We start from the raw sequence: 25,339 nt of genomic DNA on the forward strand, positions 1-25,339 counted from the left end.
TTAGTATTGACCTCTTTTAATAGTTAGCAAAACAGATGAAAGTTAAGCAGCTGATGTTTTTTTTGAAGATTGAAATAATATTAAATGAAGAAAGACATTTGGGGGCAGATTTTTAATTTATTGCTAGACATAAAACTGATGTTGCAGATCATGTGATTTAGATCATGAGCAGCCAATCCGCAAAGTCATTTTTATACCCAGGTGACAAGTTGAAAATCTAGCCCTCGTTTTCTTTGTCACTCTCTCTCTCTCACACACACACACACACACACGTGTCCTTTCTCTTTTTTCTCCCTCTTTCACTTTCAGACATCCTTCACTCTTTGATCTTTGTCTCGCATTGTTTCCTAATCTTTTTCACTTTCTAAAGTTTATAGAGCACAAAACAAAGGCAACAACAAGTTTGTAATTATAAAACTGTCTTTGTTATAAAATACAGAGACTTGCTCCAATCCATTTCTCCTCAAGTTCTTCCACATTCATTTATTTTCCCTCAACTGCATCTGTGTGTGGTTCTCTTGCTGTACTTCAGGAGGTCAGCAACTATACATTACTTTTGCTTTTAAAGTCACCCCAGAAGAAGCTGGAATTCAAGTTCAATCTTTCTTTGTATGTTCAGCCAAAAAATTCAAAACAAATGAAATGCTTCTATTAATGGTTTTGTCTGCCATAATTTTCCTTCAATACAAATTTGATTCACTCCTCGTGATATCAAGAAATAACTGAAGGCACTGGACACTGCAAAGACTATGGACCCTGACAATATTCCGGCAATAGTACTGAAGACCCGTGCTCTAGAACTTGCCACGGCCCTAGCCAAGCTGTTCCAGTACAGCTACAACACTGGCATCTACCCGGCAATGTGGAAATTGCCCAGGTATGTCCTGTACACAAAAAGCAGGGCAAGTCCAACCTGGCCAATTACCACCCCATCAGTCTACTCTCAATCACCAGTAAAGTGATGGAAGGTGTCATCAACAGTGCCATCAAGCAGCACTTGCTTAGCAATAACCTGCTCAGTGATGCTCAGTTTGGGTTCCGCCAGGGCCACTCAGCTCCTGACCTCATTACAGCCTTGGTTCAAACATGGACAAAAGAGCTGAACTCCAGAGGTGAGGTGAGAATGGCTGCCCTTGACAACAAGGCAGCATTTGACCGAGTATGGCATCAAGGAGCCCTCGCTAAACTGAAGTCAATGGGAATCAGGTGGAAAACTCTCCACTGGTTGGAGTCATATCTAGCACAAAGGAAGATGGTTGTGGTTATTGGAGGTCAATCTTCTGAGCTCCAGGACATCACTGCAGGAGTTCCTCAGGGTAGTATCCTAGGCCCAACCATCGTCAGCTGTTTCATCAATGACCTTCCTTCCATCATTAGGTCAGAAGTGGGGATGTTCGCTGATGATTGCACAATGTTCATCACCATTTGCGACTCCTCAGATACTGAAGCAGTCCATGTAGAAATGCAGCAAGACCTGGACAATATCCAGGCTTGGGCTGATAAGTGGCAAGTAACATTCGCGCCACACAAGTGCCAGGCAATGACCATCTCTAACAAGAGAGAATCTAACCATCTCCCCTTGTTATTCAATGGCATTACCATCGCTGAATCCCCCACTATCAACATCCTAGGGGCTACAATTGACCAGAAACTGAACTGGAGTAGCCATATAAATACTGTGGCTACAAGAGCAGGTCAGAGGCTAGGAATCCTGTGGTGAGTAACTCATCTCCTGACTCCCTAAAGCCTGTCCGCCATCTACAAGGCACAAGTCAGGAGTGTGATGGAATACTCTCCACTTGCCTGGATGGGTGCAACTCCAACAACACTCAAGAAGCTCGACACCATCCAGGACAAAGCAGCCGCTTGATGGGCACCCCATCCACCACCTTCAACATTCACTCCCTCCACCACCGACGCACAGTGGCAGCAGTGTGTACCATCTACAAGATGCAATGCAGCAATGCACCAAGGCTCCTTAGACAGCACCTTCCAAACCTGCGACCTCCACCAACGAGAAGGACAAGGGCAGCAGATGCATGGGAACACCACCACCTGCAAGTTCCCCTCCAAGTCACACACCAACCTGACTTGGAACTATATCGCCGTTCCTTCACTGTCGCTGGGTCAAAATCCTGGAACTCCCTTCCTAACAGCACTGTTGGTGTACCTACCTCACGTGGACTGCAGCAGTTCAAGAAGGCAGCTCACCACCACCTTCTCAAGGACAATTAGGGATGGGCAATAAATGGTGGCCTAGCCAGCGTTGCCCACATCCCATGAATGAATAAAAAAAAGACAGCAGGAGGGATGAGGTTTCCAAATAGCAAATGTGGGTGTGCTGTTAATCTCGCAAAAAAAAGATTCTGCAAGTAGTACCACAAATGAATGCTGAGAACTGCAACTGGGGGTTCTTCAATTTTCTATTTGGTGGTATTTTATAACCAGCTGTAAAATGTTTAAAATAAGTGGGGTTTTACCGTCATTAAAACACTGCCAATCAGAAAATCTAAATATACATCTTTCTTCAGCTAAGCAGTTATCTAGGGAACCCAAATGAAATCCAAGTTGAGACTTCTGATGTAGGCCGAGGCCTCTAATGGTTAACATTGCTACAGGATTTCCAACACTGAAACTGCTGTTGTATCAGGCATGACTCCTGTCACTGAAGGTTTCCCCCCTTGGTGGCAGGGCTGTACTGTGTCCAGTGCACTCAGCTGCTTAATGTTATACATAGTGAACTGAATTAACTGGGCACTGGCATTTGTGATGATAGGGATAGCGGGAGGAGGACAAGTGTTCATCATCCACTTGTATTCTTGGCAGAAGACGGTTCAAGCACTTCAGTCTCATTTTTACCACTCACATGCTTGGTTCTGCCCTGGTTGAGGATGGGGACATTCATAGCCTCTTCCTCATCTTAGTTGTCTGATTCTCCATCCCCATTCTCAACTGGATGTGGTGAGACTTCACTCTGATTCTTTGATTGCAGAACATCTTAGCTTTATCTGCAGCCTGAAACAAAAACAGAAATGGTGGGAACACTCAGGAGGTCAGTCAGCAACTGTGGTGAGAAGAGGCAAGTGGCTTCAAATATGGATCCTTCCTCAGAACTGAAAGATATTAGAGATTAACAGAACAAGGGATAGGACAATGGGAAAAAGAACACGACACACACTCGAAATAGAATGACCTTTCTATAGTCTACTGTTTTTGGTATCTAGCACACGGGCAGCCTTCGGCTATAGGTTCACTGTGTGTGCCTCATTTTAAATTATGCTTTGTGGAGCACCCTTTTAACACTCCCCACCTGAACCGGGGTTGGTCTCCTGGCTTGATGGGAATGTAGGATTGAAGGATGTCTCAGACCATGGGATTGCATAATGTTATATATTTCTGCTGCTAGCCCAGCATGCCTCATGGATGCCAAGTATTGGGCTGTTGGATCTGTCCCCATCTGGCCCACGTAATATGGTGGGTGAATCAGGTCAGTGACAGATATTTTAAAAATGTTCTCCGTCAGAAAACTTACTGCTTCCACTTTGTATAAGGCTTCAGAACACTCGACAATAGCCAAGGAAAATATCAATGACCATCAACAATGCCACTCCTTATTCAACCAAAAGCAAATATGTTTCCGAGAAGTAAAACTTATCCCGTTTGTGATCGCTTTCCTCAACTTTAATTTTTCATGACCATAAACTGTTTTGTTTCGATGTTTAGTCTGGAGTTAGTTAGAGCCCTTTCCTATCCTGAGTGGCATGAAACAGGGCTGTGTTGTCGCACCCACACTTTTTGGGATTTTCTTCTCCCTGCTGCTTTCTCATGCGTTCAAGTCCTCTGAAGAAGGAATTTTCCTTCACACATGATCAGGAGGCAGGTTGTTCAACCTTGCCCGTCTAAGAGCGAAGTCCAAAGTACGGGAAGTCCTCATCAGGGAACTCCTCTTTGCTGACGATGCTGCTTTAACATCTCACACTGAAGAGTGCCTGCAGAGTCTTATCGACAGGTTTGCGGCTGCCTGCAATGAATTTGGCCTAACCATCAGCCTCAAGAAAACGAACATCATGGGGCAGGACGTCAGAAATGCTCCATCCATCAATATTGGCGACCACGCTCTGGAAGTGGTTCAAGAGTTCACCTACCTAGGCTCAACTATCACCAGTAACCTGTTTCTAGATGCAGAAATCAACAAGCGCATGGGAAAGGCTTCCACTGCTATGTCCAGACTGGCCAAGAGAGTGTGGGAAAATGGCGCACTGACACGGAACACAAAAGTCCGAGTGTATCAGGCCTGTGTTCTCAGTACCTTGCTCTATGGCAGCGAGGCCTGGACAACGTATGTCAGCCAAGAGCGACGTCTCAATTCATTCCATCTTCGCTGCCTCCGGAGAATACTTGGCATCAGGTGGCAGGACCGTATCTCCAACACAGAAGTCCTCGAGGCGGCCAACATCCCCAGCTTATACACACTACTGAGTCAGCGGCGCTTGAGATGGCTTGGCCATGTGAGCCGCATGGAAGATGGCAGGATCCCCAAAGACAGATTGTACAGCGAGCTCGCCACTGGTATCAGACCCACCGGCCGTCCATGTCTCCACTTTAAAGACGTCTGCAAACGTGACATGAAATCCTGTGACATTGATCACAAGTCGTGGGAGTCAGTTGCCAGCAATCGCCAGAGCTGGCGGGCAGCCATAAAGACAGGGCTAAAGTGTGGCGAGTCGAAGAGACTTAGTAATTGGCAGGAAAAAAGACAGAGGCGCAAGGGGAGAGCCAACTGTGTAACAGCCCCGACAAACAAATTTCTCTGCAGCACCTGTGGAAGAGCCTGTCACTCTAGAATTGGCCTTTGTAGCCACTCCAGGCGCTGCTTCACAAACCACTGACCACCTCCAGGCGCTTATCCATTGTCTGTCGAGATAAGGAGGCCAAAGAGTTCACAAAGTTGTCTCATTAATTTGAGCCCCCAAATGTTGGAATGTATTGATTGGTGGAAGCATGAGCAAATGTGATCTTGATTCCAATATTGTCAAAGATTTGTTAAATAATTTTGCATACAACACTGAAAAATCTTTGTTTTTATTTATGTTTAGCTAATTATGTAGCTGTTAAATTATAATAGTCTGAATAACAAGCAGGGTGCATTTGGACCAGCAAATGCTTTTTTGAATCACCTTCCTTTCACATACAGATGTCGTAGGGTTGTCTCAATAAAATATTTTCAAATTGGAGAATGCATGAAACTACAGAACTTTACACATCAATCCAATGACATTTAAACAATAGAACCATGCATCCCCAAAAAGTAGCAAAAAAAAAGCTTGAATTGTGATGCACTTTCAAACACGAGAGATTATTGAACAATGAATACAGAATGGAAATATCCTGCTGTTTTGAAGGTGTTTTTTTATTTGTTTGGTTATAGAATGTTCAACAATGCTTTTTAACCCTATAATATTCTTTCAATTTTAAGCATCTGTGGAATACAGCATTTGGAAAGAGCAGGGAATAATTTGACCCTGTTTGATTCCCTTTACTTCTGCATTGTCACCTTCTCGACTGTGGGCTTTGGTGATGTCACACCCAAGATCTGGCCGTCCAAATTGTTAGTAGTCATCATGATTTGCGTTGCCCTTGTAGTGTTGCCTATACAGGTAAGCAGTGCAATGTATGAAGTATGTTTTAAAATGATATCCATAGCCTTCAATGTTTTGTGTATTAAAAAGCTAGTTAAAAATGTATTTTTAATGATTAATGTTCTAACCTTTTTGTTTCTGGTGTGCTTAACTTTCAAATGGTTTGCTATTTATTTCAGATAATTGCATAATTCCATAGATTATAGATCATTTGTTGCCCTGTCAGCTGAAAACTGTGTTCTCATTTTCAAAAATAAATGTTAATCATGTCATGCGAGGAACAATAAATATCAGACCAGAAGAGGTGATTAACATCTCTTGTAGCCAGTTATGTACCCAAGGTGCAACATCATCCTCTACAGATAATTCGTGCTTGGCATAGAGATTGTTCCATAGTTTTTATGCACAGTGTTTCCAATAGGTTGAATGAAATAATTTACTGTAAAGATACAAGGTTCTATAGTTGGCACTTTCCCCAAAATCTTTCTGCCAAGATATTCATATAATTTGCTTGCTAATTACTAATTATTTTTAGTATGCAATGATGCATTAACTAAATTTGAGTAACTGCTTAAAGAATAGAATAAAAGCTGTTGTATGCCTTGGAACATATTAACCAAATAGAATGCTTTCATTTGATTCACATAGCTGGTTTTCTGCTGCAGGTTGAATGTGCTATTGTTGAGCGTGCTCAAAGCTCTGTGTTTGCTAGTTCAATTTTTTTTTATTGGTTCATGGGATGTGGGTATCACTGGCTAGGCCAGCATTTATTGCCCATTCCTAATTGTCCTTGAGAAGGTGGTGGTGAGCTGCCGTCTTGAACCGCTGCAGTCCATGGGGTATAAGTACACCCAAAGTGCTGTTAGGAAGGAAGTTCCAGGACTTTGGCCCGGTGACAGTGAAGGAACGGCGATATAATTCCAAGTCAGGATGGTGTGTGGCTTGGAGGGGAACTGGCAGGTGTTGGTGTTCCCTTGCATCTTCTGCCCTTGTCCTTCTAAGTGGTAGAGGTCATGGGTTTGCAAGGTGCAGTCAAAGGAGCGTTGGTGAGTTGTTGTAGTGCATCTTGTAGATGGTACATAGTGCTGCCACTGTGCATCAGTGGTGAAGGGAGTGAATGTTGAAGGTGGTGGATGGGGTGCCAATCAAGCAGGCTGCTTTGTCCTGGATGGTGTCGAGTTTCTTGAGTGTTGTTGGAGCTGCACCTTGCTATCCAAGCAAGTGGAGAGTATTCCATCACACTCCTGACTTGTGCCTTGTAGATGATGGACAGGCATTGGGGAGACAGGAGGTGAGTTACACGCGCAGAATTCCCAGTCTCTGACCTGCTCTTGTAGCCACAGTATTTATGTGGTTGGTCCAGTTCAATTTTTGGTCAATGGTAACAACTCAGGATGTTGATGGGGATTCAGCAATAGTAATGCCACTGAACATCAAGGGGAGATGGTTAGATTCTCTCTTGTTTGAGATGGTCATTGCCTGGCACGTGTGGCACAAATGTTACTTGCCACTTATCAGCCCAAGCCTGAATGTTGTCCAGGTCTTGCTGCATCTGGACATAGCCTACTTCAGTATCGGAGGAGTCGTGGATGGTACTGAACATTGTGCAATCATCAGCGAACATCTCCACTTCTGACCTTCTGATGAAGGGAAGGTCATTGATGAAGCAGCTGAAGATGGTTGTGTTGAAGACACTACCCTGAGGAACTCCTGCAGTGATGTCCTAGAGCGCAGATGATTGACCTCCAACAACCACAACCATCTTCCTTTGTGCTATGTGGGACTGCAACCAACAAAGAGTTTTCCCCCTGATTCCTATTGATTCCGGTTTTGCTAAGGCTCCTTGATGCCATACTCGATCAAATGCTGCCTTGATGTCAAGGGCAATCATCTCACCTCACATGAGACTGAACTGCATAATTAATCACATTTATATTCTTCTTATGTTGAACTGCGCTGCTTACTTACACTTCCGTGATGTACTTTTACTTTTCAATTGACTGACTCATGGGGCTGAATTTTACCAGACCTTCAACGCTGTTGGTCGTGGCGGGGAGGCACGTAAAATGCTAGCGGGAGTGCCCCGCCTCGACCCACGATGCCAAGAAGGCCCCGCTGGTTATTAACCTCAGCAGCGAGGTCTTGGTGCGGCCACCCCACCACATTTTTAAAAAATTCATTCATGGGATGTGGGCATCATTGGCCAGGCCAGCATTTATTGCCCTTGAGAAGGTGGTGGTGAGCTGCCTTCTTGAACCGCTGCAGTCCATGTGGGGTAGGTACACCCACAGTGCTGTTAGGAAGGGAGTTCCAAGATTTTGACTCAGCGACAGTGAAGGAACGGCGATATAGTTCCAAGTCAGGATGGTGTGTGACTTGGAGGGGAACTTGCAGGTGGTGGTGTTCCCATACATTTGCTGCCCTTGTCCTTCTAGTTGGTAGAGGTCGCAGGTTTAGAAGGTGCTGTCTAAGGAGCCTTGGTGCATTGCTGCAGTGTATCTTGTAGATGGTACACACTGCTGCCACTGTGCGTAGGTGGTGGAGGGAGTGAATGTTTGTAGATGGGGTGCCAATCAAGCGGGCTGCTTTGTCCTGGATGGTGTCGAGCTTCTTGAGCGTTGTTGGAACTGCACCCATCCAGGCAAGTGGAGAGTATTCCATCACACACCTGACCTGTGCCTTGTAGATGGTGGACAGGCTTTGGGGAGTCAGGAGGTGAGTTACTCGCCACAGGATTCCTAGCCTCTGACCTGCTCTTGTAGCCACAGTATTTATATGGCTACTCCAGTTCAGTTTCTGGTCACTGGTGGCCCCTAGGATGTTGATAGTGGGGGATTCAGCAATGGTAATGCCATTGAATGTCAAGGGGAGATGGTTAGATTCTCTCTTGTTGGAGATGGTCATTGCCTGGCACTTGTGTGGCGAATGTTACTTGCCACTTATCAGCCCAAGCCTGGATATTGTCCAGGTCTTGCTGCATTTCTACACGGACTGCTTCAGTATCTGAGGAATCACGAATGGTGCTGAACATTGTGCAATCATCAGCAAACATTCCCACTTCTGACCTTATGATTGAAGGAAGGTCATTGATGAAGCAGCTGACGATGGTTGGGCCTAGGACAATACCCTGAGGAACTCCTGCAGTGATGTCCTGGAGCTCAGATGATTGACCTCTAATGACCACAACCATCTTCCTTTGCTCTAGGTATGACTCCAGCCAGCGGAGGGTTTTCCCCTTGATTCCCATTGACCTCAGTTTTGCTAGGGCTCCTTGATGCTGTACTCGGTCAGATGCTGCCATGATGTCAAGTGCAGTCACTCTCACCTCACCTCTGGAGTTCAGCTCTTTTGTCCATGTTTGAACCAAGGCTGTAATGAGGTCAGGAGCTGAGTGACCCTGGCGGAACCCAAAGTGAGCGTCACTGAGCAAGTTATTGCTAAGCAAGTGCTGCTTGATGGCATTGTTGATGACACCTTCCATCACTTTACTGATGATTGAGAGTAGACTGATGGGGCGGTAATTGGCCGGGTTGGACTTACCCTGCTTTTTGTGTACAGGACATACCTGGGCAATTTTCCACTTTGCCGGGTAGATGCTAATGTTGTAGCTGTACTGGAACAGCTTGGCAAGGAGCCACGGCAAGTTCTGGAGCACAGGTCTTCAGTACTATTGCCGGAATATTGTCAGGGCCCATAGCTTTTGCAGTGTCCAGTGCCTTTAGTCGTTTCTTGATATCACATGGAGTGAATCGAATTAGCTGAAGTCTGGCATCTGTGATGCTGGGGACCTCAGGAGGAGGCCGAGATGGATCATCAACTCGGCACTTCTGGCTGAAGATTGTTGCAAATGCTTCAGCCTTACCTTTCGCACTGATGTGCTGGGCTCCCCCATCATTGAGGATGGGGATATTTGTGGAGCCACCTCCTCCAGTTAGTTGTTTAATTGTCCACCACCATTCACTGTTGAATGTGGCAGGACTGCAGAGCTTAGATCTGATCCATTGGTTATGGGATCGCTTAGCTCTGTCTATCGCATGCTGCTTATGCAGTTTGGCACACAGATAGTCCTTTGTTGTAGCTTCACCAGGTTGACACCTCATTTTGAGGTATGCCTGGTGCTGCTCCTGGCATGCCTTCCTGCACTCTCCATTGAACCAGTGTTGGTCTCCTGGCTTGATGGTAATGGTAGAGTGGTGAATATTCCGGGCCATGAGTTTACATATTGTGGTTGAGTACAAATCTGCTGCTGCTGATGCCCCACAGTGCCTCATAGATGCCCAGTTTTGCATTGCTAGATCTATTCGAAATCTATCCCATTTAGCACAGTGATAGTGCCACACAACTTGAAGGAGGGTATCCTCAATGTGAAGGCTTCGTCTCCACAACAACTGTGCAGTGATCACTCCTACCAATACTGTCATAGACAGAAACATTTGCAGCAGGCAGATTAGGTCAAGTATGTTTTCCCCTCTTGTTGGTTCCCTCACCACCTGCCGCATACCCAGTCTAGCAGATATGTCCCTAAGGACCTGGCCAGCTCGGTCAGTAGTGGTGCTACTGAGCCACTCTTGGTGATGGACATTTAAGTCCCCCACCCAGAGTACATTCTGTGCCCTTGCCACCCTCAGTGCTTCCTCCAAGTGCTGTTCAACATGGAGAAATACTGTCTCATCATCTGAGGGAAGGCGGTAGGTGGTAATCAATACGAGGTTTCCTTGTCCATGTTTGACCTGATGCCATGAGACTTCATGGGGTCCAGAGATGATGTTGAGGACTCCCAGGGCAACTCCCTCCCTATTGTATACCACTGTGCCGCCACTTCTGCTGGGTCTGTCCTGCCGGTGGGACAGGACATAGCCGGGGATGGTTATGTCAGTGTCTGGGACATTGTCTGTCAGGTATGATTCCATGAGTATGACTATGTCAGGCTGTTGCTTGACTAGTCTGTGGGACAGCTCTACCAACTTTGGCACAAGCCCCCAGATGTTAGTAAGGAGGACTTTGCAGGGTCGACAGGGCTGGGTTTGCTGTTGTTGTTTCCGATGCCTATGTCAATGCCAGGTGGTTCGTCCGGTTTGATTCCTTTTTATTGACTTTGTAGCGGTTAGATACAACTGAGTGGCTTGCTAGGCCATTTCAGAGAGCATGTAAGAGTCAACCACATTGCTGTGGGTCTGGAGTCACATGTAGGCCAGACCAGGTAAGGACAGCAGATTTCCTTCCCTAAAGGACATTAGTGAACCAGCTGGGTTTTTACAACAATCGACAATGGTTTCATGGCCATCATTGACTAGCTTTTTAATTCCAGATTTATTAATTGAATTCCAATTCCACCTTCTGCTGTGGTGGGATTTGAACCCATATCCCCAGAGCAATACCCTGGGTCTCTGGGTTACTAGTCCAGTGACAATACCACTATGTCACCGCCTCCCGTTATACCACTACGCCACCGCCTCCCCTCAGCGGGGCCTTCATTACAATATTAAAATGAGGATAATTAACATTCAAATGAACTTACCTGCTGACGGCGGCCATCCCACGCTGATTTTATGGCTAACTGGACGCAACTCACGAAACGCTGTTGGGGAGAGAGAGGAACAAAATTTATCAGAGCGGTGGCGGGGATGGGGAGCGGGGAAAACAATTATTATTGGTTGCAAGGATGGCGGGAAGGGATTGAAGGTCAAAGGGAACAAATTTCGGGGGGGAACGTTCGGCATATCAATAAAAGTTTTTTCTGGGGGGAGAGGGCGACGGGATTTATGTTAAATTAAAATTTTATTTTTATTTCTCAGAGACCGGAACCTTAAAAAATTTAAATGTCACTGAAGGACATGAAGCCTTTTAAAAATGGCGCTGCGCCCACACAGTGTTGCCAGACACCATTGTCAGGGATGCGGCAGCTCCCCCCTCTATGTAACTCCGCCCCCTCCATTTAAATGAGCCCCCGCGCGTAATATTGTGGAATGTGGCGTGGTGATAAAATTCAGCCCATGGTTTCTTCTTCGCCATTGCTCCCATATCTAGGCCTGCATGCCTGAATTTTATTGGAAACAACCTTAAATAAAGATGTGCAAAAGGAAAAAATGAAGACTATTAATCTATGGTACAATGAAGGAGAAGATGTCATTTGCAGTTCCTTCAATAGAGCAATTTACTGTTCAGAAAGTTATAACATTTTCATTCTTTCCATCTGCTTTCTGCTTTACTTTTAATTTTGTGAGCATGTGAATAAATATACAAAGAAAATGTGTAAAGCATGAATCAACTACAGTCAGCCCACAACATCTACCAGCTAGAAGAATAAGGGCAGCAGACACATGGGAACACCACCTCATGCAAGTTCCTCTCCAAGTCACATCCCATCCTAACTTGGAAATATATTGCTGTTACTTCACTGTTGTTGGGTCAAAAACCTATAAATCCCTTCCTAACAGCACTGTTGGTGTTATATGGATTGCAGCATTCAAGAATAGGGCTCACCATCACATTCTCAAGGACAATTAGGGATGGCAGTAAATGCTGGTCTTGCCAGCGACGTTCACATCCCACAAATAAAACAAAAAACAGTCTGTGATTTGGAAATATGCTTCCCACTCTGACTTGTAGAGATATGGAAACGAATCTGATAATTGAAGCTTCAGTGAGGAGAATAAATAGTTTCATGCAGTTTTTCAAATTTGCAGCTGCTTTTAATAGAAGAATTAAAAATCTTGATCCTAACTAACCAGCTCAGTAACTGGTGCAGTGGTTATGTTACTGGAGTCGTAATTTGGAGGGCTGGACTAATAATCACTTGAGTTCAAATCCCTCTTTGGCAGTTTGAGAATTTGTATTCATCTTAAAGAAATCTGGAAATAAAAGGTACTGTCTGTAAAAGTGACCATGAAGCTGTTGGATTGTCGTCAAATCCCAACTGGTCCAATAAATGTCCTTTAGGGAGGAAAACTGCCACCCTTACCCAGTCTGACCAATATGCCATTCCAGTTTCATACCAATGTGACTGACACTTAATTGCTCTCTGCAGTGGCCTCTAGTAAGTCATAGAAACATAGAAAATAGGAGCAGGAGTAGGCCATTCGGCCCTTCGCGCCTGCTCCAATATTCAAAAAAGATTATGGCTGATTGTCTAATTCAGTACCCTGTTCCTGATTTCTCCCCATATCCCTTGATCCCTTCGGAATTAAGAAATATATCTATCTCCTTCTTGAATATATTTAATGTCTTGGCCTCCACTGCCTTCTGCGGTAGACAATTCCACAGGTTCACCACTCTCTCAAGTGAAGAAATTTCTCCTCATCTCGGTTCTAAATGGCATACCCCGTATTCTGAGACTGTGACCCCTGGTTCTGGACTCACCAGCCATCGGGAACATCCACCCTGCATCTAGCCTGTCGAATCCTGTTGGAATTTTATAGGTTTCGATGAGATCCCCTCTCATTCTTCTAAACTCTCGTGAATATAGGCCTAGTCGACCCAATCTCTCCTCATACATCAATCCTACCATCCCCGGAATCAGCCTTGTAAATCTTCTTTGCACTCCTTCCATGGCAAGGACATCCTTCCTCAGATAAGGAGAGCAAAACTGCACACAATACTCGAGTCACTCAGTTGCATCGAAGCAGCTACCACTGTTTCAAGAAGAAAACCCAGCACCACCATTTCTGGGAAACTAGAGATGGGCAATAATGCTAGCCTTACCAGTGATGCCCAAATTCTGAGAATTAATTAATTTTAAAAAGTATCACAATTATCTATGTCAAGTTTGATTAGCTTTTTTTCATTATGACACAAAAAGTGTAAAACTGTTTTTCAGATTCCTCTTATTTTTTTTATTCGTTCCTGGGATGTGGGTGTCACTGTCTAGGCCAGCATTTATTGCCCATCCCTGACTGCCCCTTGATAAGGTGGTGATGAGCTGCCTTCTTGAACAACTGCAGTCCATATGGGGTAGGTACACCCGCAGTGCTGTTAGGAAGGGAGTTCCAAGATTTTGACCCAACGACAGTGAAGGAACGGCGATATAGTTCCAAGTCAGGATGGAGTGTGGCTTGGAGGGGAACTTGCAGGTATTCCTTGAAACCCCTTGCTTCCTATGAACTAAAATATGACTGATGTGAAAAGTAATCTCAGAGATAGCAATAAACCCTTTATCTTGCTAATAAAGTAATTGCATGTGCTATGAAATTGCTCTCTGGGTTACTTTGGGAGACAGACATACAGCACTCTGATAGATCATATATCAGACTATAAACAAGATGTTGAAGGGCATGAAATGTATCGCTGTTGGGCCGCTTATGGAGGCCTAGTAGTGCTTTGCTGGAACATGTGACACTCCCAGCCACTTCCTGCATGGCCCACATGCCATTTTATCAGTAAACGGCCGTATATGGGGGTGCCCCAACGTGTGACGGAAGGCTGTGAATTAATGCTATACTGACATCACATAGCCCAACTGGCTGATATGATGCCAAGATACCAAATTTGGACTACGCAGGTCCAGACAATGACTTTGTCAATCAGTCAGCAAATAACAAGCATGAAGCTGCAAGATGGGCCCTGCACGAGTGTTTTTAAAGTGCCAGGCACCTAAATTTCAGGTAAGGTAATTTGTAAGACCTGCTGCTATTGCAAACTGTCTGGAACTTCTCTGGAGTGTATTTGTAGGTGTTGTGGTGAATTCCTGGATTTTCATGAGAGTGTTGCTGCATCCTCACAGGGATGGCAGAGGAGTAGGTGATCCATCCACACAAAAGCTGCAATAGATTTGGGGCAGCAATGGCAAAACCTCTGGGTCTTCAGCGTGACAGGGATATGGAGCAGAGGTTGTGGAGAGGGCAAGTTTTGCAGAATATCTTCTGCCAAGTTGGAGCCAGGCTCCTTCATTCTCCTTGACAGTGTCAGGAGGCTGTCTGGCTGGGCCAGCATTGCATCCAGCATCTTGGTATGCATGCCCAACAGCGCTGTCCTGCATGCCACCCTATCGAGGTCCTGATCTGAGTCCCCTGCCGGCAACCTCACCCTTCACTGAGCTGGCAAACGAACCATCCTTTCCCCCTGGTGTGTCGGCAGCCCACTCAGGCCCGGATGACTCACCACGTCCTGATCCCAACCCTATACTAGCCTCCAATTTAGGTACGTTGCCAGTATCCGAGCTGGCAGCTGTGAGTGTGGGATCAAGTGACAGGGCCTCTTCATCAGTGTTGTGTTGCTGCTTTCTCTTCCTGCTTGGGCTGCTGTTGCTGGGCAGGTTGCAGTCGTTGTATGTCCGAAAGCAGTTAATCGGAAGGGGAAGGTTGGTGTGAGGGAAGGGGGAGTGGGGTGGGAAGCAGGTGGTGATGGTCACACCATCTGCAGCTTGCACATCATGCAAGGATAGCAGGATGAGGGTGAGCTGGGAGTTCAGAAGGGGCATAAGGCAGGAAGATACCGTCATCCTCAATGTTCTCAGTGATGCTGGATGTTACAGTCTCTATTGAATTCGGCACCGTGATTGAGAGCCATCTCCTCTGTAGGGCTCAGGAGATGCAGGCGTATTTGTCCTTCACCAGTTCTTCTTTGCTCCCTTGTGTGTCTCCTTGTCCTGCAAGAGAAAGGGCAGAATGTCAGTGGTTGTGTTGCACTGTGTTTAGGTAATGTTCCTGGCATAGCTGAATAGCTGCTGGTATATGGAGGCAGTAAGAAGTCGATGTTAGGCTGGCAGCATTGGTAGGTGTGTGAGAGTGAGGTGGAGTATCTGGATGTTAGGCATGAGTCCTGAGTGGGAGGGATTGCTGCTGGGGGTGTGATAATGGTGTGGTGCATTGAGCAGCGTGAGAGGCTGGTGTTGTGGTAGGTATGAGTTGTCATGTGAAGATGCATTCTCTGACCTTGACCACCTGCATGAGATCATTAGATTCTTGGAGTAATGCTGCCAGGTCTTAGGGCTCAGAAACCAGGAATTGATCTTCCTGGCCACCTGCTCCTACTCCCTTCTGAAGATGTTCCTTGAGAGCCTCCTGGCTCGCACGGAACTGCAGCGTCTCTCGTCCTGCCCAGCTGCACCACTAATGTCTCAAGTGCTGCATCCATTATGCTGGACTATTCTCTGTCCTGGTGTTCAATTTTCCACCTTTTAAATTCCACCAATATTATTCAGTGCACCAATATTATTCAGTGCAGCTTCCCTTTAAGAGGGACAGCCTGCCTTTAAGAAGAGCAGGCTGGCTACACCAGGTGATATCTGCACAACGCTGGTCTGCCCCTTGCTGAGTGCAGAGGCAGCTGGCAGCACAAAGAAGAAGGAAGCAGTGCAGGACCCCCTCGACCACACACTACAATCAGGCAGATGAACTAAATTTGAGTGCTGCCCACCTCGATTGGAACTGACCTGGGCAGGTGGCGAATCATGACCCTCATGCCCACAGAGTATACAAATTTCTAGCCCTCTAGGTTTATCAAGATATTAATTTGAAAAAAGAAAGAGTAAACAAGGCATATTTCACTAAGTTAGAATACCTAACATGAACCATAATATCCCCTGCAACAACAATAACTGTCAAGAATCTGCTATCTGTTCTCTGCAGTATAACTGTGACTGATAAAATGTTTTACATGAGAAAAAACAACTCATGAGGTCTCCCATTTGCATCCACCTGAATTAGAGAATAGAGTGATACAGCACTGAAACAGGCCCTTTGGCCCACCGAGTCTGTGCTGACCAACAACCACCCATTTATACTAATCCTACATTAGTCCCATATTCCCTACCACATCCCCACCATTCTCCTACCACTTACCTACCCTAGGGGCAATTTACAATGGCCAATTTACCTATCAACCTGCAAGTCTTTGGCTGTGGGAGGAAACCGGAGCACCCGGCAAAAACCCACACGGTCACAGGGAGAGCTTACAAACTCCGCACAGGCAGTACCCAGAACCAAACCCAGGTCGCTGAAGCTGTGAGGCTGCGGTGCTAACCACTGCACCACTGTGCCGCCCTGTGATGGAACAGAGTAAAGAGATCTCACGAGCTAACAGAAGGCCTCAATTTCTATCTGTCCTTCAAATGTTCTGGGGATATGGAACTGTTATCACCAGTACTGAACACCCTGGCTGCTACAGACATAAATTATCGATGGGTCAGTAACCTCGAACATTAAGCTCTATTGCAGCCTGACATTCACGTCAAAGAACAAAGAACAAAGAACACTGCAGCACAGGAACAGGCCATTCGGCCCTCCAAGCCTGCGCCGATCTTGATGCCTGCCTAAACTAAAACCTTCTGCACTTGCGGGACCCATATCCCTCTATTCACTTCCTATTCATGTATTTGTCAAGATGTCTCTTAAACGTCGCTATCGCATCTGCTTCCACCACCTCCCCCGGCAGCAAGTTCCAGGCACTCACCACCCTCTGTGTAAAGAACTTGCCTTGCACATCCCCTCTAAACTTTGCCCCTCTCACCTTCAACCTATGTCCCCTAGTAACTGACTTTTCCACCCTGGGAAAAAGCTTCTGACTATCCAATCTGTCCATGCCGCTCATAACCTAGTAAACCTTTATCATGTCACCCCTCCACCTCTGTCGCTCCAGTGAAAACAATCCGAGTTTTTCCAACCTCTCCTCATAGCTAATGCCCTGCAGACCAGGCAACATCCTGGTAAACCTCTTCTGTACCCTCTTCAAAGCCTCCACGTCCTTCTGGTAGTGTGGCGACCAGAATTGCACGCAATATTCTAAGTGTGGCCTAACTAAGGTTCTGTACAGCTGCAACATGACCTGCCAATTTTTATACTTTATGCCCCGACCGATGAAGGCAAGCATGCCGTAGGCCTTCTTGACTACCTTATCCACCTGCGTTGCCACTTCCAGTGACCTGTGGACCTGTACACCCAGATCTCTCTGCCTGTCAATACTCCTAAGGGTTCTGCCATTTACTGTATACCTCCCACCTGCATTAGACCTTCCAAAATGCATTACCTCACATTTGTCCGGATTAAACTCCATCTGCCATTTCTCCGCCCAAGTCTCCAACCGATCTATATCCTGCTGTATCCTCTGACAATCCTCATCATTATCCGCAACTCCACCAACCTTTGTGTCGTCCGCAAACTTACTAATCAGACCAGCTACATTTTCCTCCAAATCATTTATATATACTACAAACAGCAAAGGTCCCAGCACTGATCCCTGCGGAACACCACTAGTCACATCCCTCCATTCAGAAAAGCACCCTTCCACTGATACCCTCTGTCTTCTATGACCGAGCCAGTTCTGTATCCATCTTGCCAGCTCACCTCTGATCCCGTGTGACTTCACCTTTTGTACCAGTCTGCCATGCGGGACCTCGTCAAAGGCTTTACTGAAGTCCATATAGATAACATCCACTGCCCTTCCTTCATCAATCATCTTCGTCATTTCCTCAGAAAACTCAATCAAATTAGTAAGACACGACCTCCCCTTCACAAAACTATGCTGTCTCTCACTAATAAGTTTGTTTGTTTCCAAATGGGAGTAAATCCTGTCCCAAAGAATCCTCTCTAATAGTTTCCCTACCACTGACGTATGGCTTACCGGCCTATAATTTCCTGGATTATCCTTGCTACCCTTCTTAAACAAAGGAACAACATTGGCTATTCTCCAGTCCTCTGGGACCTCACCTGTGGCCAATGAGGATGCAAAGATTTCTGTCAAGGCCCCAGCAACTTCTTCTCTTGCCTCCCTCAGTATTCTAGGGTAGATCCCATCAGGCCCTGGGGACCTATCTACCTTAATACTTTGCAAGACACCCAACACCTCCTCCTTTTTGATAATGAGATGACTGAGACTATCTGCTCTCCCTTCCCTAGGCTCATCATCCACCAAGTCCTTCTCTTTGGTGAATACTGATGCAAAGTACTCATTTAGCACCTCTCCCATTTCCTCTGGCTCCACACATAGATTCCCATCTCTGTCCTTGAGTGGGCCAACCCTTTCCCTGGTTCCCTTCTTGCTCTTTATATACGTATAAAAAGCCTTGGGATTTTCCTTAATCCTGTTTGCCAATGACTTTTCATGACCCCTTTTAGCCCTCCTAAGTCCTTGCTTAAGTTCCTTCCTACTGTCTTTATATTCCTCAAGGGATTCGTCTGTTCCTAGCCTTCCAGCCCTTATGAATGCTTCCTTTTTCTTTTTGACTAGGCTCACAATATCCCACGTTATCCAAGCTTCCCGAAACTTGCCAAACTTGTCCTTCTTCCTCCCAGGAATATGCTGGTCCTGGATTCTAATCAATGTCAATAGATAATTACAGCTTTCGAGGTAATGAATATACAAATGGATTCTTCCTCATTTGGATCAAGGCCTTCTGGGTGTTGCTGGATACATCCATTCTGTCAGCTATCACCTGCCAGGTGAATTGGACTGCACTTTTTGGGGATGTTGTCGAAGGCAGAGACCTCCTTTGCCCCACTCCATCCACCATGAGTTCCAGAATAGCATTTGCAAAAGTTGCATGTATGGTTAACAACTTTCCATTGTATTTGAATATTGCAGTTTTAATTCCTAACTCTTGACTTGCTGAGAGAATAAACCAACATTTTAAAGGACTGTTGCGGGTCTTTAAATTCCTGTCAGCCTGCGGTATGGGTGGGAGCTTGAACAAATTAGTTAATTTATGCTAGGCAAATATGGGGCAAAAGAAAGCTAAATGAGAAGTCAATGGGATCTCATGCAGCATACAATTTCTGCAAAAATCATAGACTTATGGAATGATATAGCACAGAAGGAGGCTATTCAACCCATTGTGCCAATGCTGGCTCTTTGAAGTTGCTGTCCAATTAGTTCCACTGCCTTGTTCTTTCTCCACAACCCTGCATATTTTCGGCCTTCAAATTTTTATCCAACTCATTTTTGAAAGTTGTTATTGAATCTGCTTCCAGCACCCTTTCAGACAGTGCAGCATGCCAGATCATAACAGATGGCTGCATAAAACAAAATGTTTCCTCATGTCACCTCAGGTTCTTTTGCAAATTATGTAAAATTTGTGTCCTCTGGTTACTGACTGTTCTGCCACTGAAAACAGTTTCTTTTTATTTACCCTATTAAAACCATTGATGATTTTGAACAGCTCTATTAAATACCCCTTTAACCTTCTCTGCTCTAACAGGAGCACCCCCAGTCCTTTAGTCTCCCCGTGTAACTGAAATCGTTCATCCTTGGTACCATTCTAGTAAATCTCCTCTACATTCTCGCTAAGGCCATGACATCCTTCCTAAAGTAGGATGACCTGAATTGTTTTGAACAGGTTTGGTGTAACTTCCTTGATTTTTTACTCTATACCCAGTATTTACAAAGCTAAGGATCCTATATGGCTTTTGAATGGGAGACTCAAACATGGTGATGGATTGCCATGTGTCGAACACAGGTGATTCCTTCCAAAAAATGTCACAAAAGTGGTAAATTTACCTCAGGTACACAGACAATAATCATCTGCCAAGCTTCAGTTGAAGAAAAATATGTCTCAATAGAAATCACAAGGAGACACTGGGATATTATAGGTCAAGTTCCTTCAAGTTAAGGGAAGCTCCCAAACGAGTAAACTCCAGATTCTAAAGCTTCTCCGCGAAACTGAGAATGCTACTGTAACAATTCGCAGTGTTCTGCCACCTTCAAATTTGTGTGTGCATATATCCCCAGGTATCTCTATTCCTGCACTCCCTTTAAAATTGTACCATTTATTTTATATTGTCTGTCTTCAATTTTCCGACCGAAATGAATTACTTCGCAGTTCTCTGCATTAAATTTCATCTGCCATGTGTCTGCCCATTTCACGAGTTTGTCTGTGCCTTTCTGGAGCCAGTTACTCCTCATTGTTTACGACATTTCCAAATTTTGTGTCATCAGCAAGCTTTAAAATTATGCCCTGTATACCCAAGTCCGCATTATTCATGCAGGGATGAGAAATTTCCACCAATTGGCGGATTTCTGACATTAGGGTTACAGAAATCCGCCATTGGCTTCTTCCTATCCGACCACAACGGCTTTTAAAAAAAAAATCACAGCTGTCAGTTCCACAGTTGACAGTTGCTGCGAGTAGGAACTGCTGCTTCTGACCTTTAGGGCAGTTTTATGGTTTTCTGACGGGCTATTAAAAAAAAACGAAGGTCGGAAGCAGCGGTTCCTAGTTTGTGCTCACCTTGCGAATCATTATAGTAGAATTCTCAGTTTCGCGGAGAAGCTTTAGAATCTGGAATTTTACTTGATTGGGAGCTTTCCTTTACTGATTAACTGTATTAAATGCTGAAATACATTCCGTTTTGATGATAGGTCATCGATGTGAAACGTTAACTCAGTTTCACTCTCCACAGATGCTGACTAACCTCCTGAGTATTTCCAGCATTTCTTTTTTATATAAGCAACCAATCACATTGGTGTATTCTCACTTACAGCAAACAAGGAAGAAAAAAGTGATGAATCCCTTCACTTTTCATTTTTTAATTTTACAGATAGCAAAATGAATGATTGGAACATACACTGGGATTAAGGTAGAAGTTAAAATATCCTAAACAAACTTTTTAAAAAATTACTTTAAAATACGTGGTATTTCTTATCATAATGGAGAAATAATCATCACTTTCTCAAGGGCAATTAGGGATGGGCAATAAATGCTGGCCTGGCCAGCGACACCCACATCCCATGAATGAATAATAAAAAAAATGACATTTAACAAATATAAAATTACTCTTTCAGGGCCAGCAGTAATTATGAAGTTAGTATTCTGTTAAAAAAAAACAGTTACACCTCATTCAACAAGATATAACTTTTTAAGGGTTTTTACGGTGAGAGTAAGAGTAGAAGTTCTTATCAGTTCAGTAATTTCTATTAATGCATTCTGAGGGGTTCTCAACAGCGCACCCTCTGGATAAGTGTAGAATCACTGACAGCAACTCCTGAATTTCTACATTTAACTGTGCATGTGCTGAGTCCAGGGCTGCATTTTCAGGACCCCTGAAGTTGGGAATAGAGGCGGGCTGCTCAATATACCGCAGCGGGGTGACATGTCAGTTACAGTATGCTGTTCCTGTTGCCGGCAATGATAACCAGGGCGAAGGAGGGTGGGATAGGAATCCTGCTCTCCTCACAATTGAGCCCAATTAAAACAGCTTGAAAGCTTGTTAAGAGCTTTGTCAAGATTGGATGTTGAAATTTTTGAAGCGATGCACTGGTTACCTGTGCCTTCAGAAACAGATCAGCTGAAGGGAGGCAAGTAAAGACTGGGGAGCCAGCCATGACCGCTCCAGGGCATCACCTTAGCATCATAAGAGGGTCAGTGGGGTAAAGGGGGACTTGGCACTTGGTAAGGGTGTACCCTTGGCATTACGCAGGTGGCAGTGAGAGTGGCCACTCAGCACCCGGTCACTAAATGGGGTCCGCAACCCCTTGCATCGTGGGGAGCAGAAGAGCCGAAGACAATTGGGCAGCCAGCTGCCCAGAAGAAAGGCTCCAGTTGGCAATGGGGGCACAACTGTCAGATTATGGGCCCAGTGGTGATGAGGAGCAACACCCTCCGCAGGAAATGCAGAGCCCTGGGCATCAGAAGGGCATGGGAGAATAAAAAGGGGCAGAAAGGCAGTGGAGGCCAAACCTTCAATACAGAATCTACCACCGAAAACGGAGCTATCTGGAGATGTCAGAGACCATCTGGCTGTCAAAGTCACTGTGGCCTTGAAATTCTTCACTTCTGGCTCTTCCCAAGCATCAGCTCTGGATCTTAGTGGCATCTCAAAAACGGCTGCACACCACTTCAATTTCCCTTGTTGCCAGAGCTGGACAGCACATTCATTTAATGACAGATGCGGCCTCACAGAGACAGAGGGCAATGGGTTTCACCTCCATTGCTGGATTTCCCCAGCTGCAAGTCATCATCGATTGCACCCAGGTGGCCATCAAGGCACCCAGTGACCGGCCAGTGAGATCCATCAACAGGACGTGCTTCCACTCCCTCAACGTCCAACTGGTCTGCGACCACAACAAGAGCTTTCTCCATGTGTGCGCTCACTTTCCTGGCAGCTGCCATGACTCCTTCATCCTCTGCCAGTCCAGGCTGCCTCAGATCTTCATTCCAACACTCAAAGTACGTGGATGGATGCTAGGGGACAAGGGACGTCTCTTGTAGAGATGACTACAGATCCCTCTATGGGAGCCCCAGACAGAAGCATAGAGGAGATACAAACAATGCCACCTGCTTAGTGTGACAACCATTGAGCAGCCCATTGGGCTTTTGAAGATGTGATTTGGTGCCTGGACAGGTTGTGTGGTGCCCTCCAATACCCTCCTGAGAGGTTTTCGGTCATTGTGGTGGTCTGCTGCACTCTCCATTACTTGTCCCTCCAGATAGTTGTAGACCTTGAGGACAGTGAGGCCCTGGAAAGAGACAGCTCATTGTGGGGAGGACAGGAGCAGGAGGTAGGACAGGAAGAGGCAGAGGAAGATGGCGCTGAACAGAGAGGTGTCCCTGCTGCACAATAAGATGGCCTTCTCCTGCCTCTCCCAAATGGCCTCCAACATTAGATCCAGGTCGGCATTGATGAAGTGAGGGGCTGCCTGCCCCAGGTGCTAGGTCTCCAGCTCCCTGAGACATCTCGCTTCACTCTGGTGCTGTTGTAGGCAAATCTCTCCCTCAGGCCAATTAGCAGCCTCAGTGACTCACCTGCGTTTTTGTCCCCACTGGCTCTAAGTGGACAGGAAAATGTCTCCATACCAATCCCACGTGAAAATCTTAACTTTAATCAGTTTCCCACCGGAGGTGGGTTTCTGACCCGAAAAGAAGTCTGACTCCTGTTTCCCGCCTCCAAGGCACAAGTTCACCCCAGAGGTTTCTGTCAATTTCAGAGGAGCAATGATGGTGAACACTGACAGTTTCACAGTCTTTACTACTGCAAAATCTGGGTCAATATTGTGTGGACCTAGAGTCACATTTAGGCCAGTCCAGGTAGGTTGGCAGGATTTTTCCCTGAAGGAGATTAGTGAACCAATTGGAATTTTACAACAGGCTAACCCACAAATCACAAGATTTATTGAATTCATTATCACTACTTGCAGTCACAGTGCACCATGAGCAGTACAATTGTCACTAAACTACTGTCCCTAGTTCTGGATTTTAATCTAGCCCAGATTATCACCTGTCTGCTGGCTACAGGTAGGCAAGGTGAAGTGGCTTTAGGTAGTGTTGTGGAGAAAATCTAACCACCCTTGAGTCTACGGGATTAAAGCAAATAAAGATTTATTTCAAGCACATGCAAGGAAGAAGCTTTTGGTAACCCCTATAGAGCTTCTCAGTGAAACAGAGCTTGCAGCACGCATTTATAGAATACAATCACCAGTACTCATTGTACACACTACCCCGACACATTCAAGGTCTACAGCTTGATCAATAAACTGGATTGTATTGCCCCACAAACATCCTCTCTAAACCTTGAAGCTGCTAATGAAGCTGCTAGTTCCCATTGTTTATTGCATCCTGTCTCGTCTCCCGTCTCACACTTATCTCTTTGATTAATGAAGCAAGGACACCATGTTTACTGTTTACACAGGTTGTAGAAGTAATTTGTCACCGAGTAGTATAAATCCCAGAATAATGGGCATGTATCCCATCATTCCATGGGCCCCTTACAACTACAGTGATTCTTCTAAGCTTATTAATACATTCTAATATGAATTCTACTAGTGTTACCCTTCTGGATCCACTGCAGTCCCTTCTGGTGGACCCCTAGTCAGGCACACCACCTGACCCAGTCGGGACAATCCCGAAATCCTCTACTCACCAGTTGCCCCAGGGATCCTAGTGGGCTTCGGATCTCCTAGTCAACAGTTCTGTTACTGCTTCACCGAAGTCCTATTGACCTAGGCTGAGCCCAGAACTATCATCCCATTAGATAGCAAAATCCTCATAAATGTTCCCGAGTTTAATATTCCCTGGAGAGGGGCTTCAACTGCAGCAGATATCAGGGTGTACCCTTTGTTGGCCAACATCATCATCTGTACTGCTTGGGATACCTCTGGTAGCAACAAATACAGAGACCAACTAGCACGACCGCAATGGACACAACAGCTGGATCGATCCTTCGCACTTCCCACCAGTTATACTGCATTCTTGCCATCTTGGCTCGATTGCTAGCTAGGTCCTCCAATACACCATCCACTCCTTTGGCTAGGTTCACCTGCAGCCGACCCCTTGTGATTTCTTGACGGCTTTGCTCCATAAACCCCCTAGTGGTGGCTAGGGCCTTTTGCTATTCTTCCTGAGACATTGTCAATATTTAACGATCCATCCCACCATGGGCTGAATTCATTCCCGTGAGGGCCATGTCCACAAGGTGGAAATCCCCCACCCTAAAGGAGTCAGTGATCTGTAGGCAGAAGGTGTGGCTATTTTCACACTCCAATCCTCTGTGTAAGAACTATGTCCTGTCCGTCAAAAAGCACCACTGCCTTAAAGGCTTTTTCAAGAGGGCTGACCGAAACCACTATGGCAGAGTCATTACTGATGGGTCTCAGAGTATTACAGGAGCAGATGATGTAATGCTGTGACTCAGTGCAATATTCTCATGTTGTCATCAAAAGGGTACCATTTAAACCTGGAGCTATATAGCCCCGGGATCCCACTTGATACACTCGTTCATTCCTCACCATTCCCAGGGATATGAATTTATATCCCCCTGAATAGGTTTTGTTCGCAT

At 45.5% G+C, this 25,339-nt stretch overlaps 1 protein-coding gene across 4 annotated transcripts in view; it reads left to right on the top strand.

Annotated features, from left to right (window-relative positions):
• LOC137372567 (potassium channel subfamily T member 2) overlaps nucleotides 1–25,339 on the top strand; it is a 921,357-nt gene that overhangs the window by 418,243 nt on the left and 477,775 nt on the right. For all 4 annotated transcript variants that reach the window (XM_068036495.1, XM_068036496.1, XM_068036497.1 and 1 more), the window contains one exon: nucleotides 5,477–5,657. In XM_068036495.1, the coding sequence (XP_067892596.1) occupies nucleotides 5,477–5,657 (181 nt within the window). The remainder of the gene's footprint in view (nucleotides 1–5,476; nucleotides 5,658–25,339) is intronic.

This window comes from Heterodontus francisci, chromosome 8 (genome assembly GCF_036365525.1).
Source record: "Heterodontus francisci isolate sHetFra1 chromosome 8, sHetFra1.hap1, whole genome shotgun sequence".
NCBI lineage: Eukaryota > Metazoa > Chordata > Chondrichthyes > Heterodontiformes > Heterodontidae > Heterodontus > Heterodontus francisci.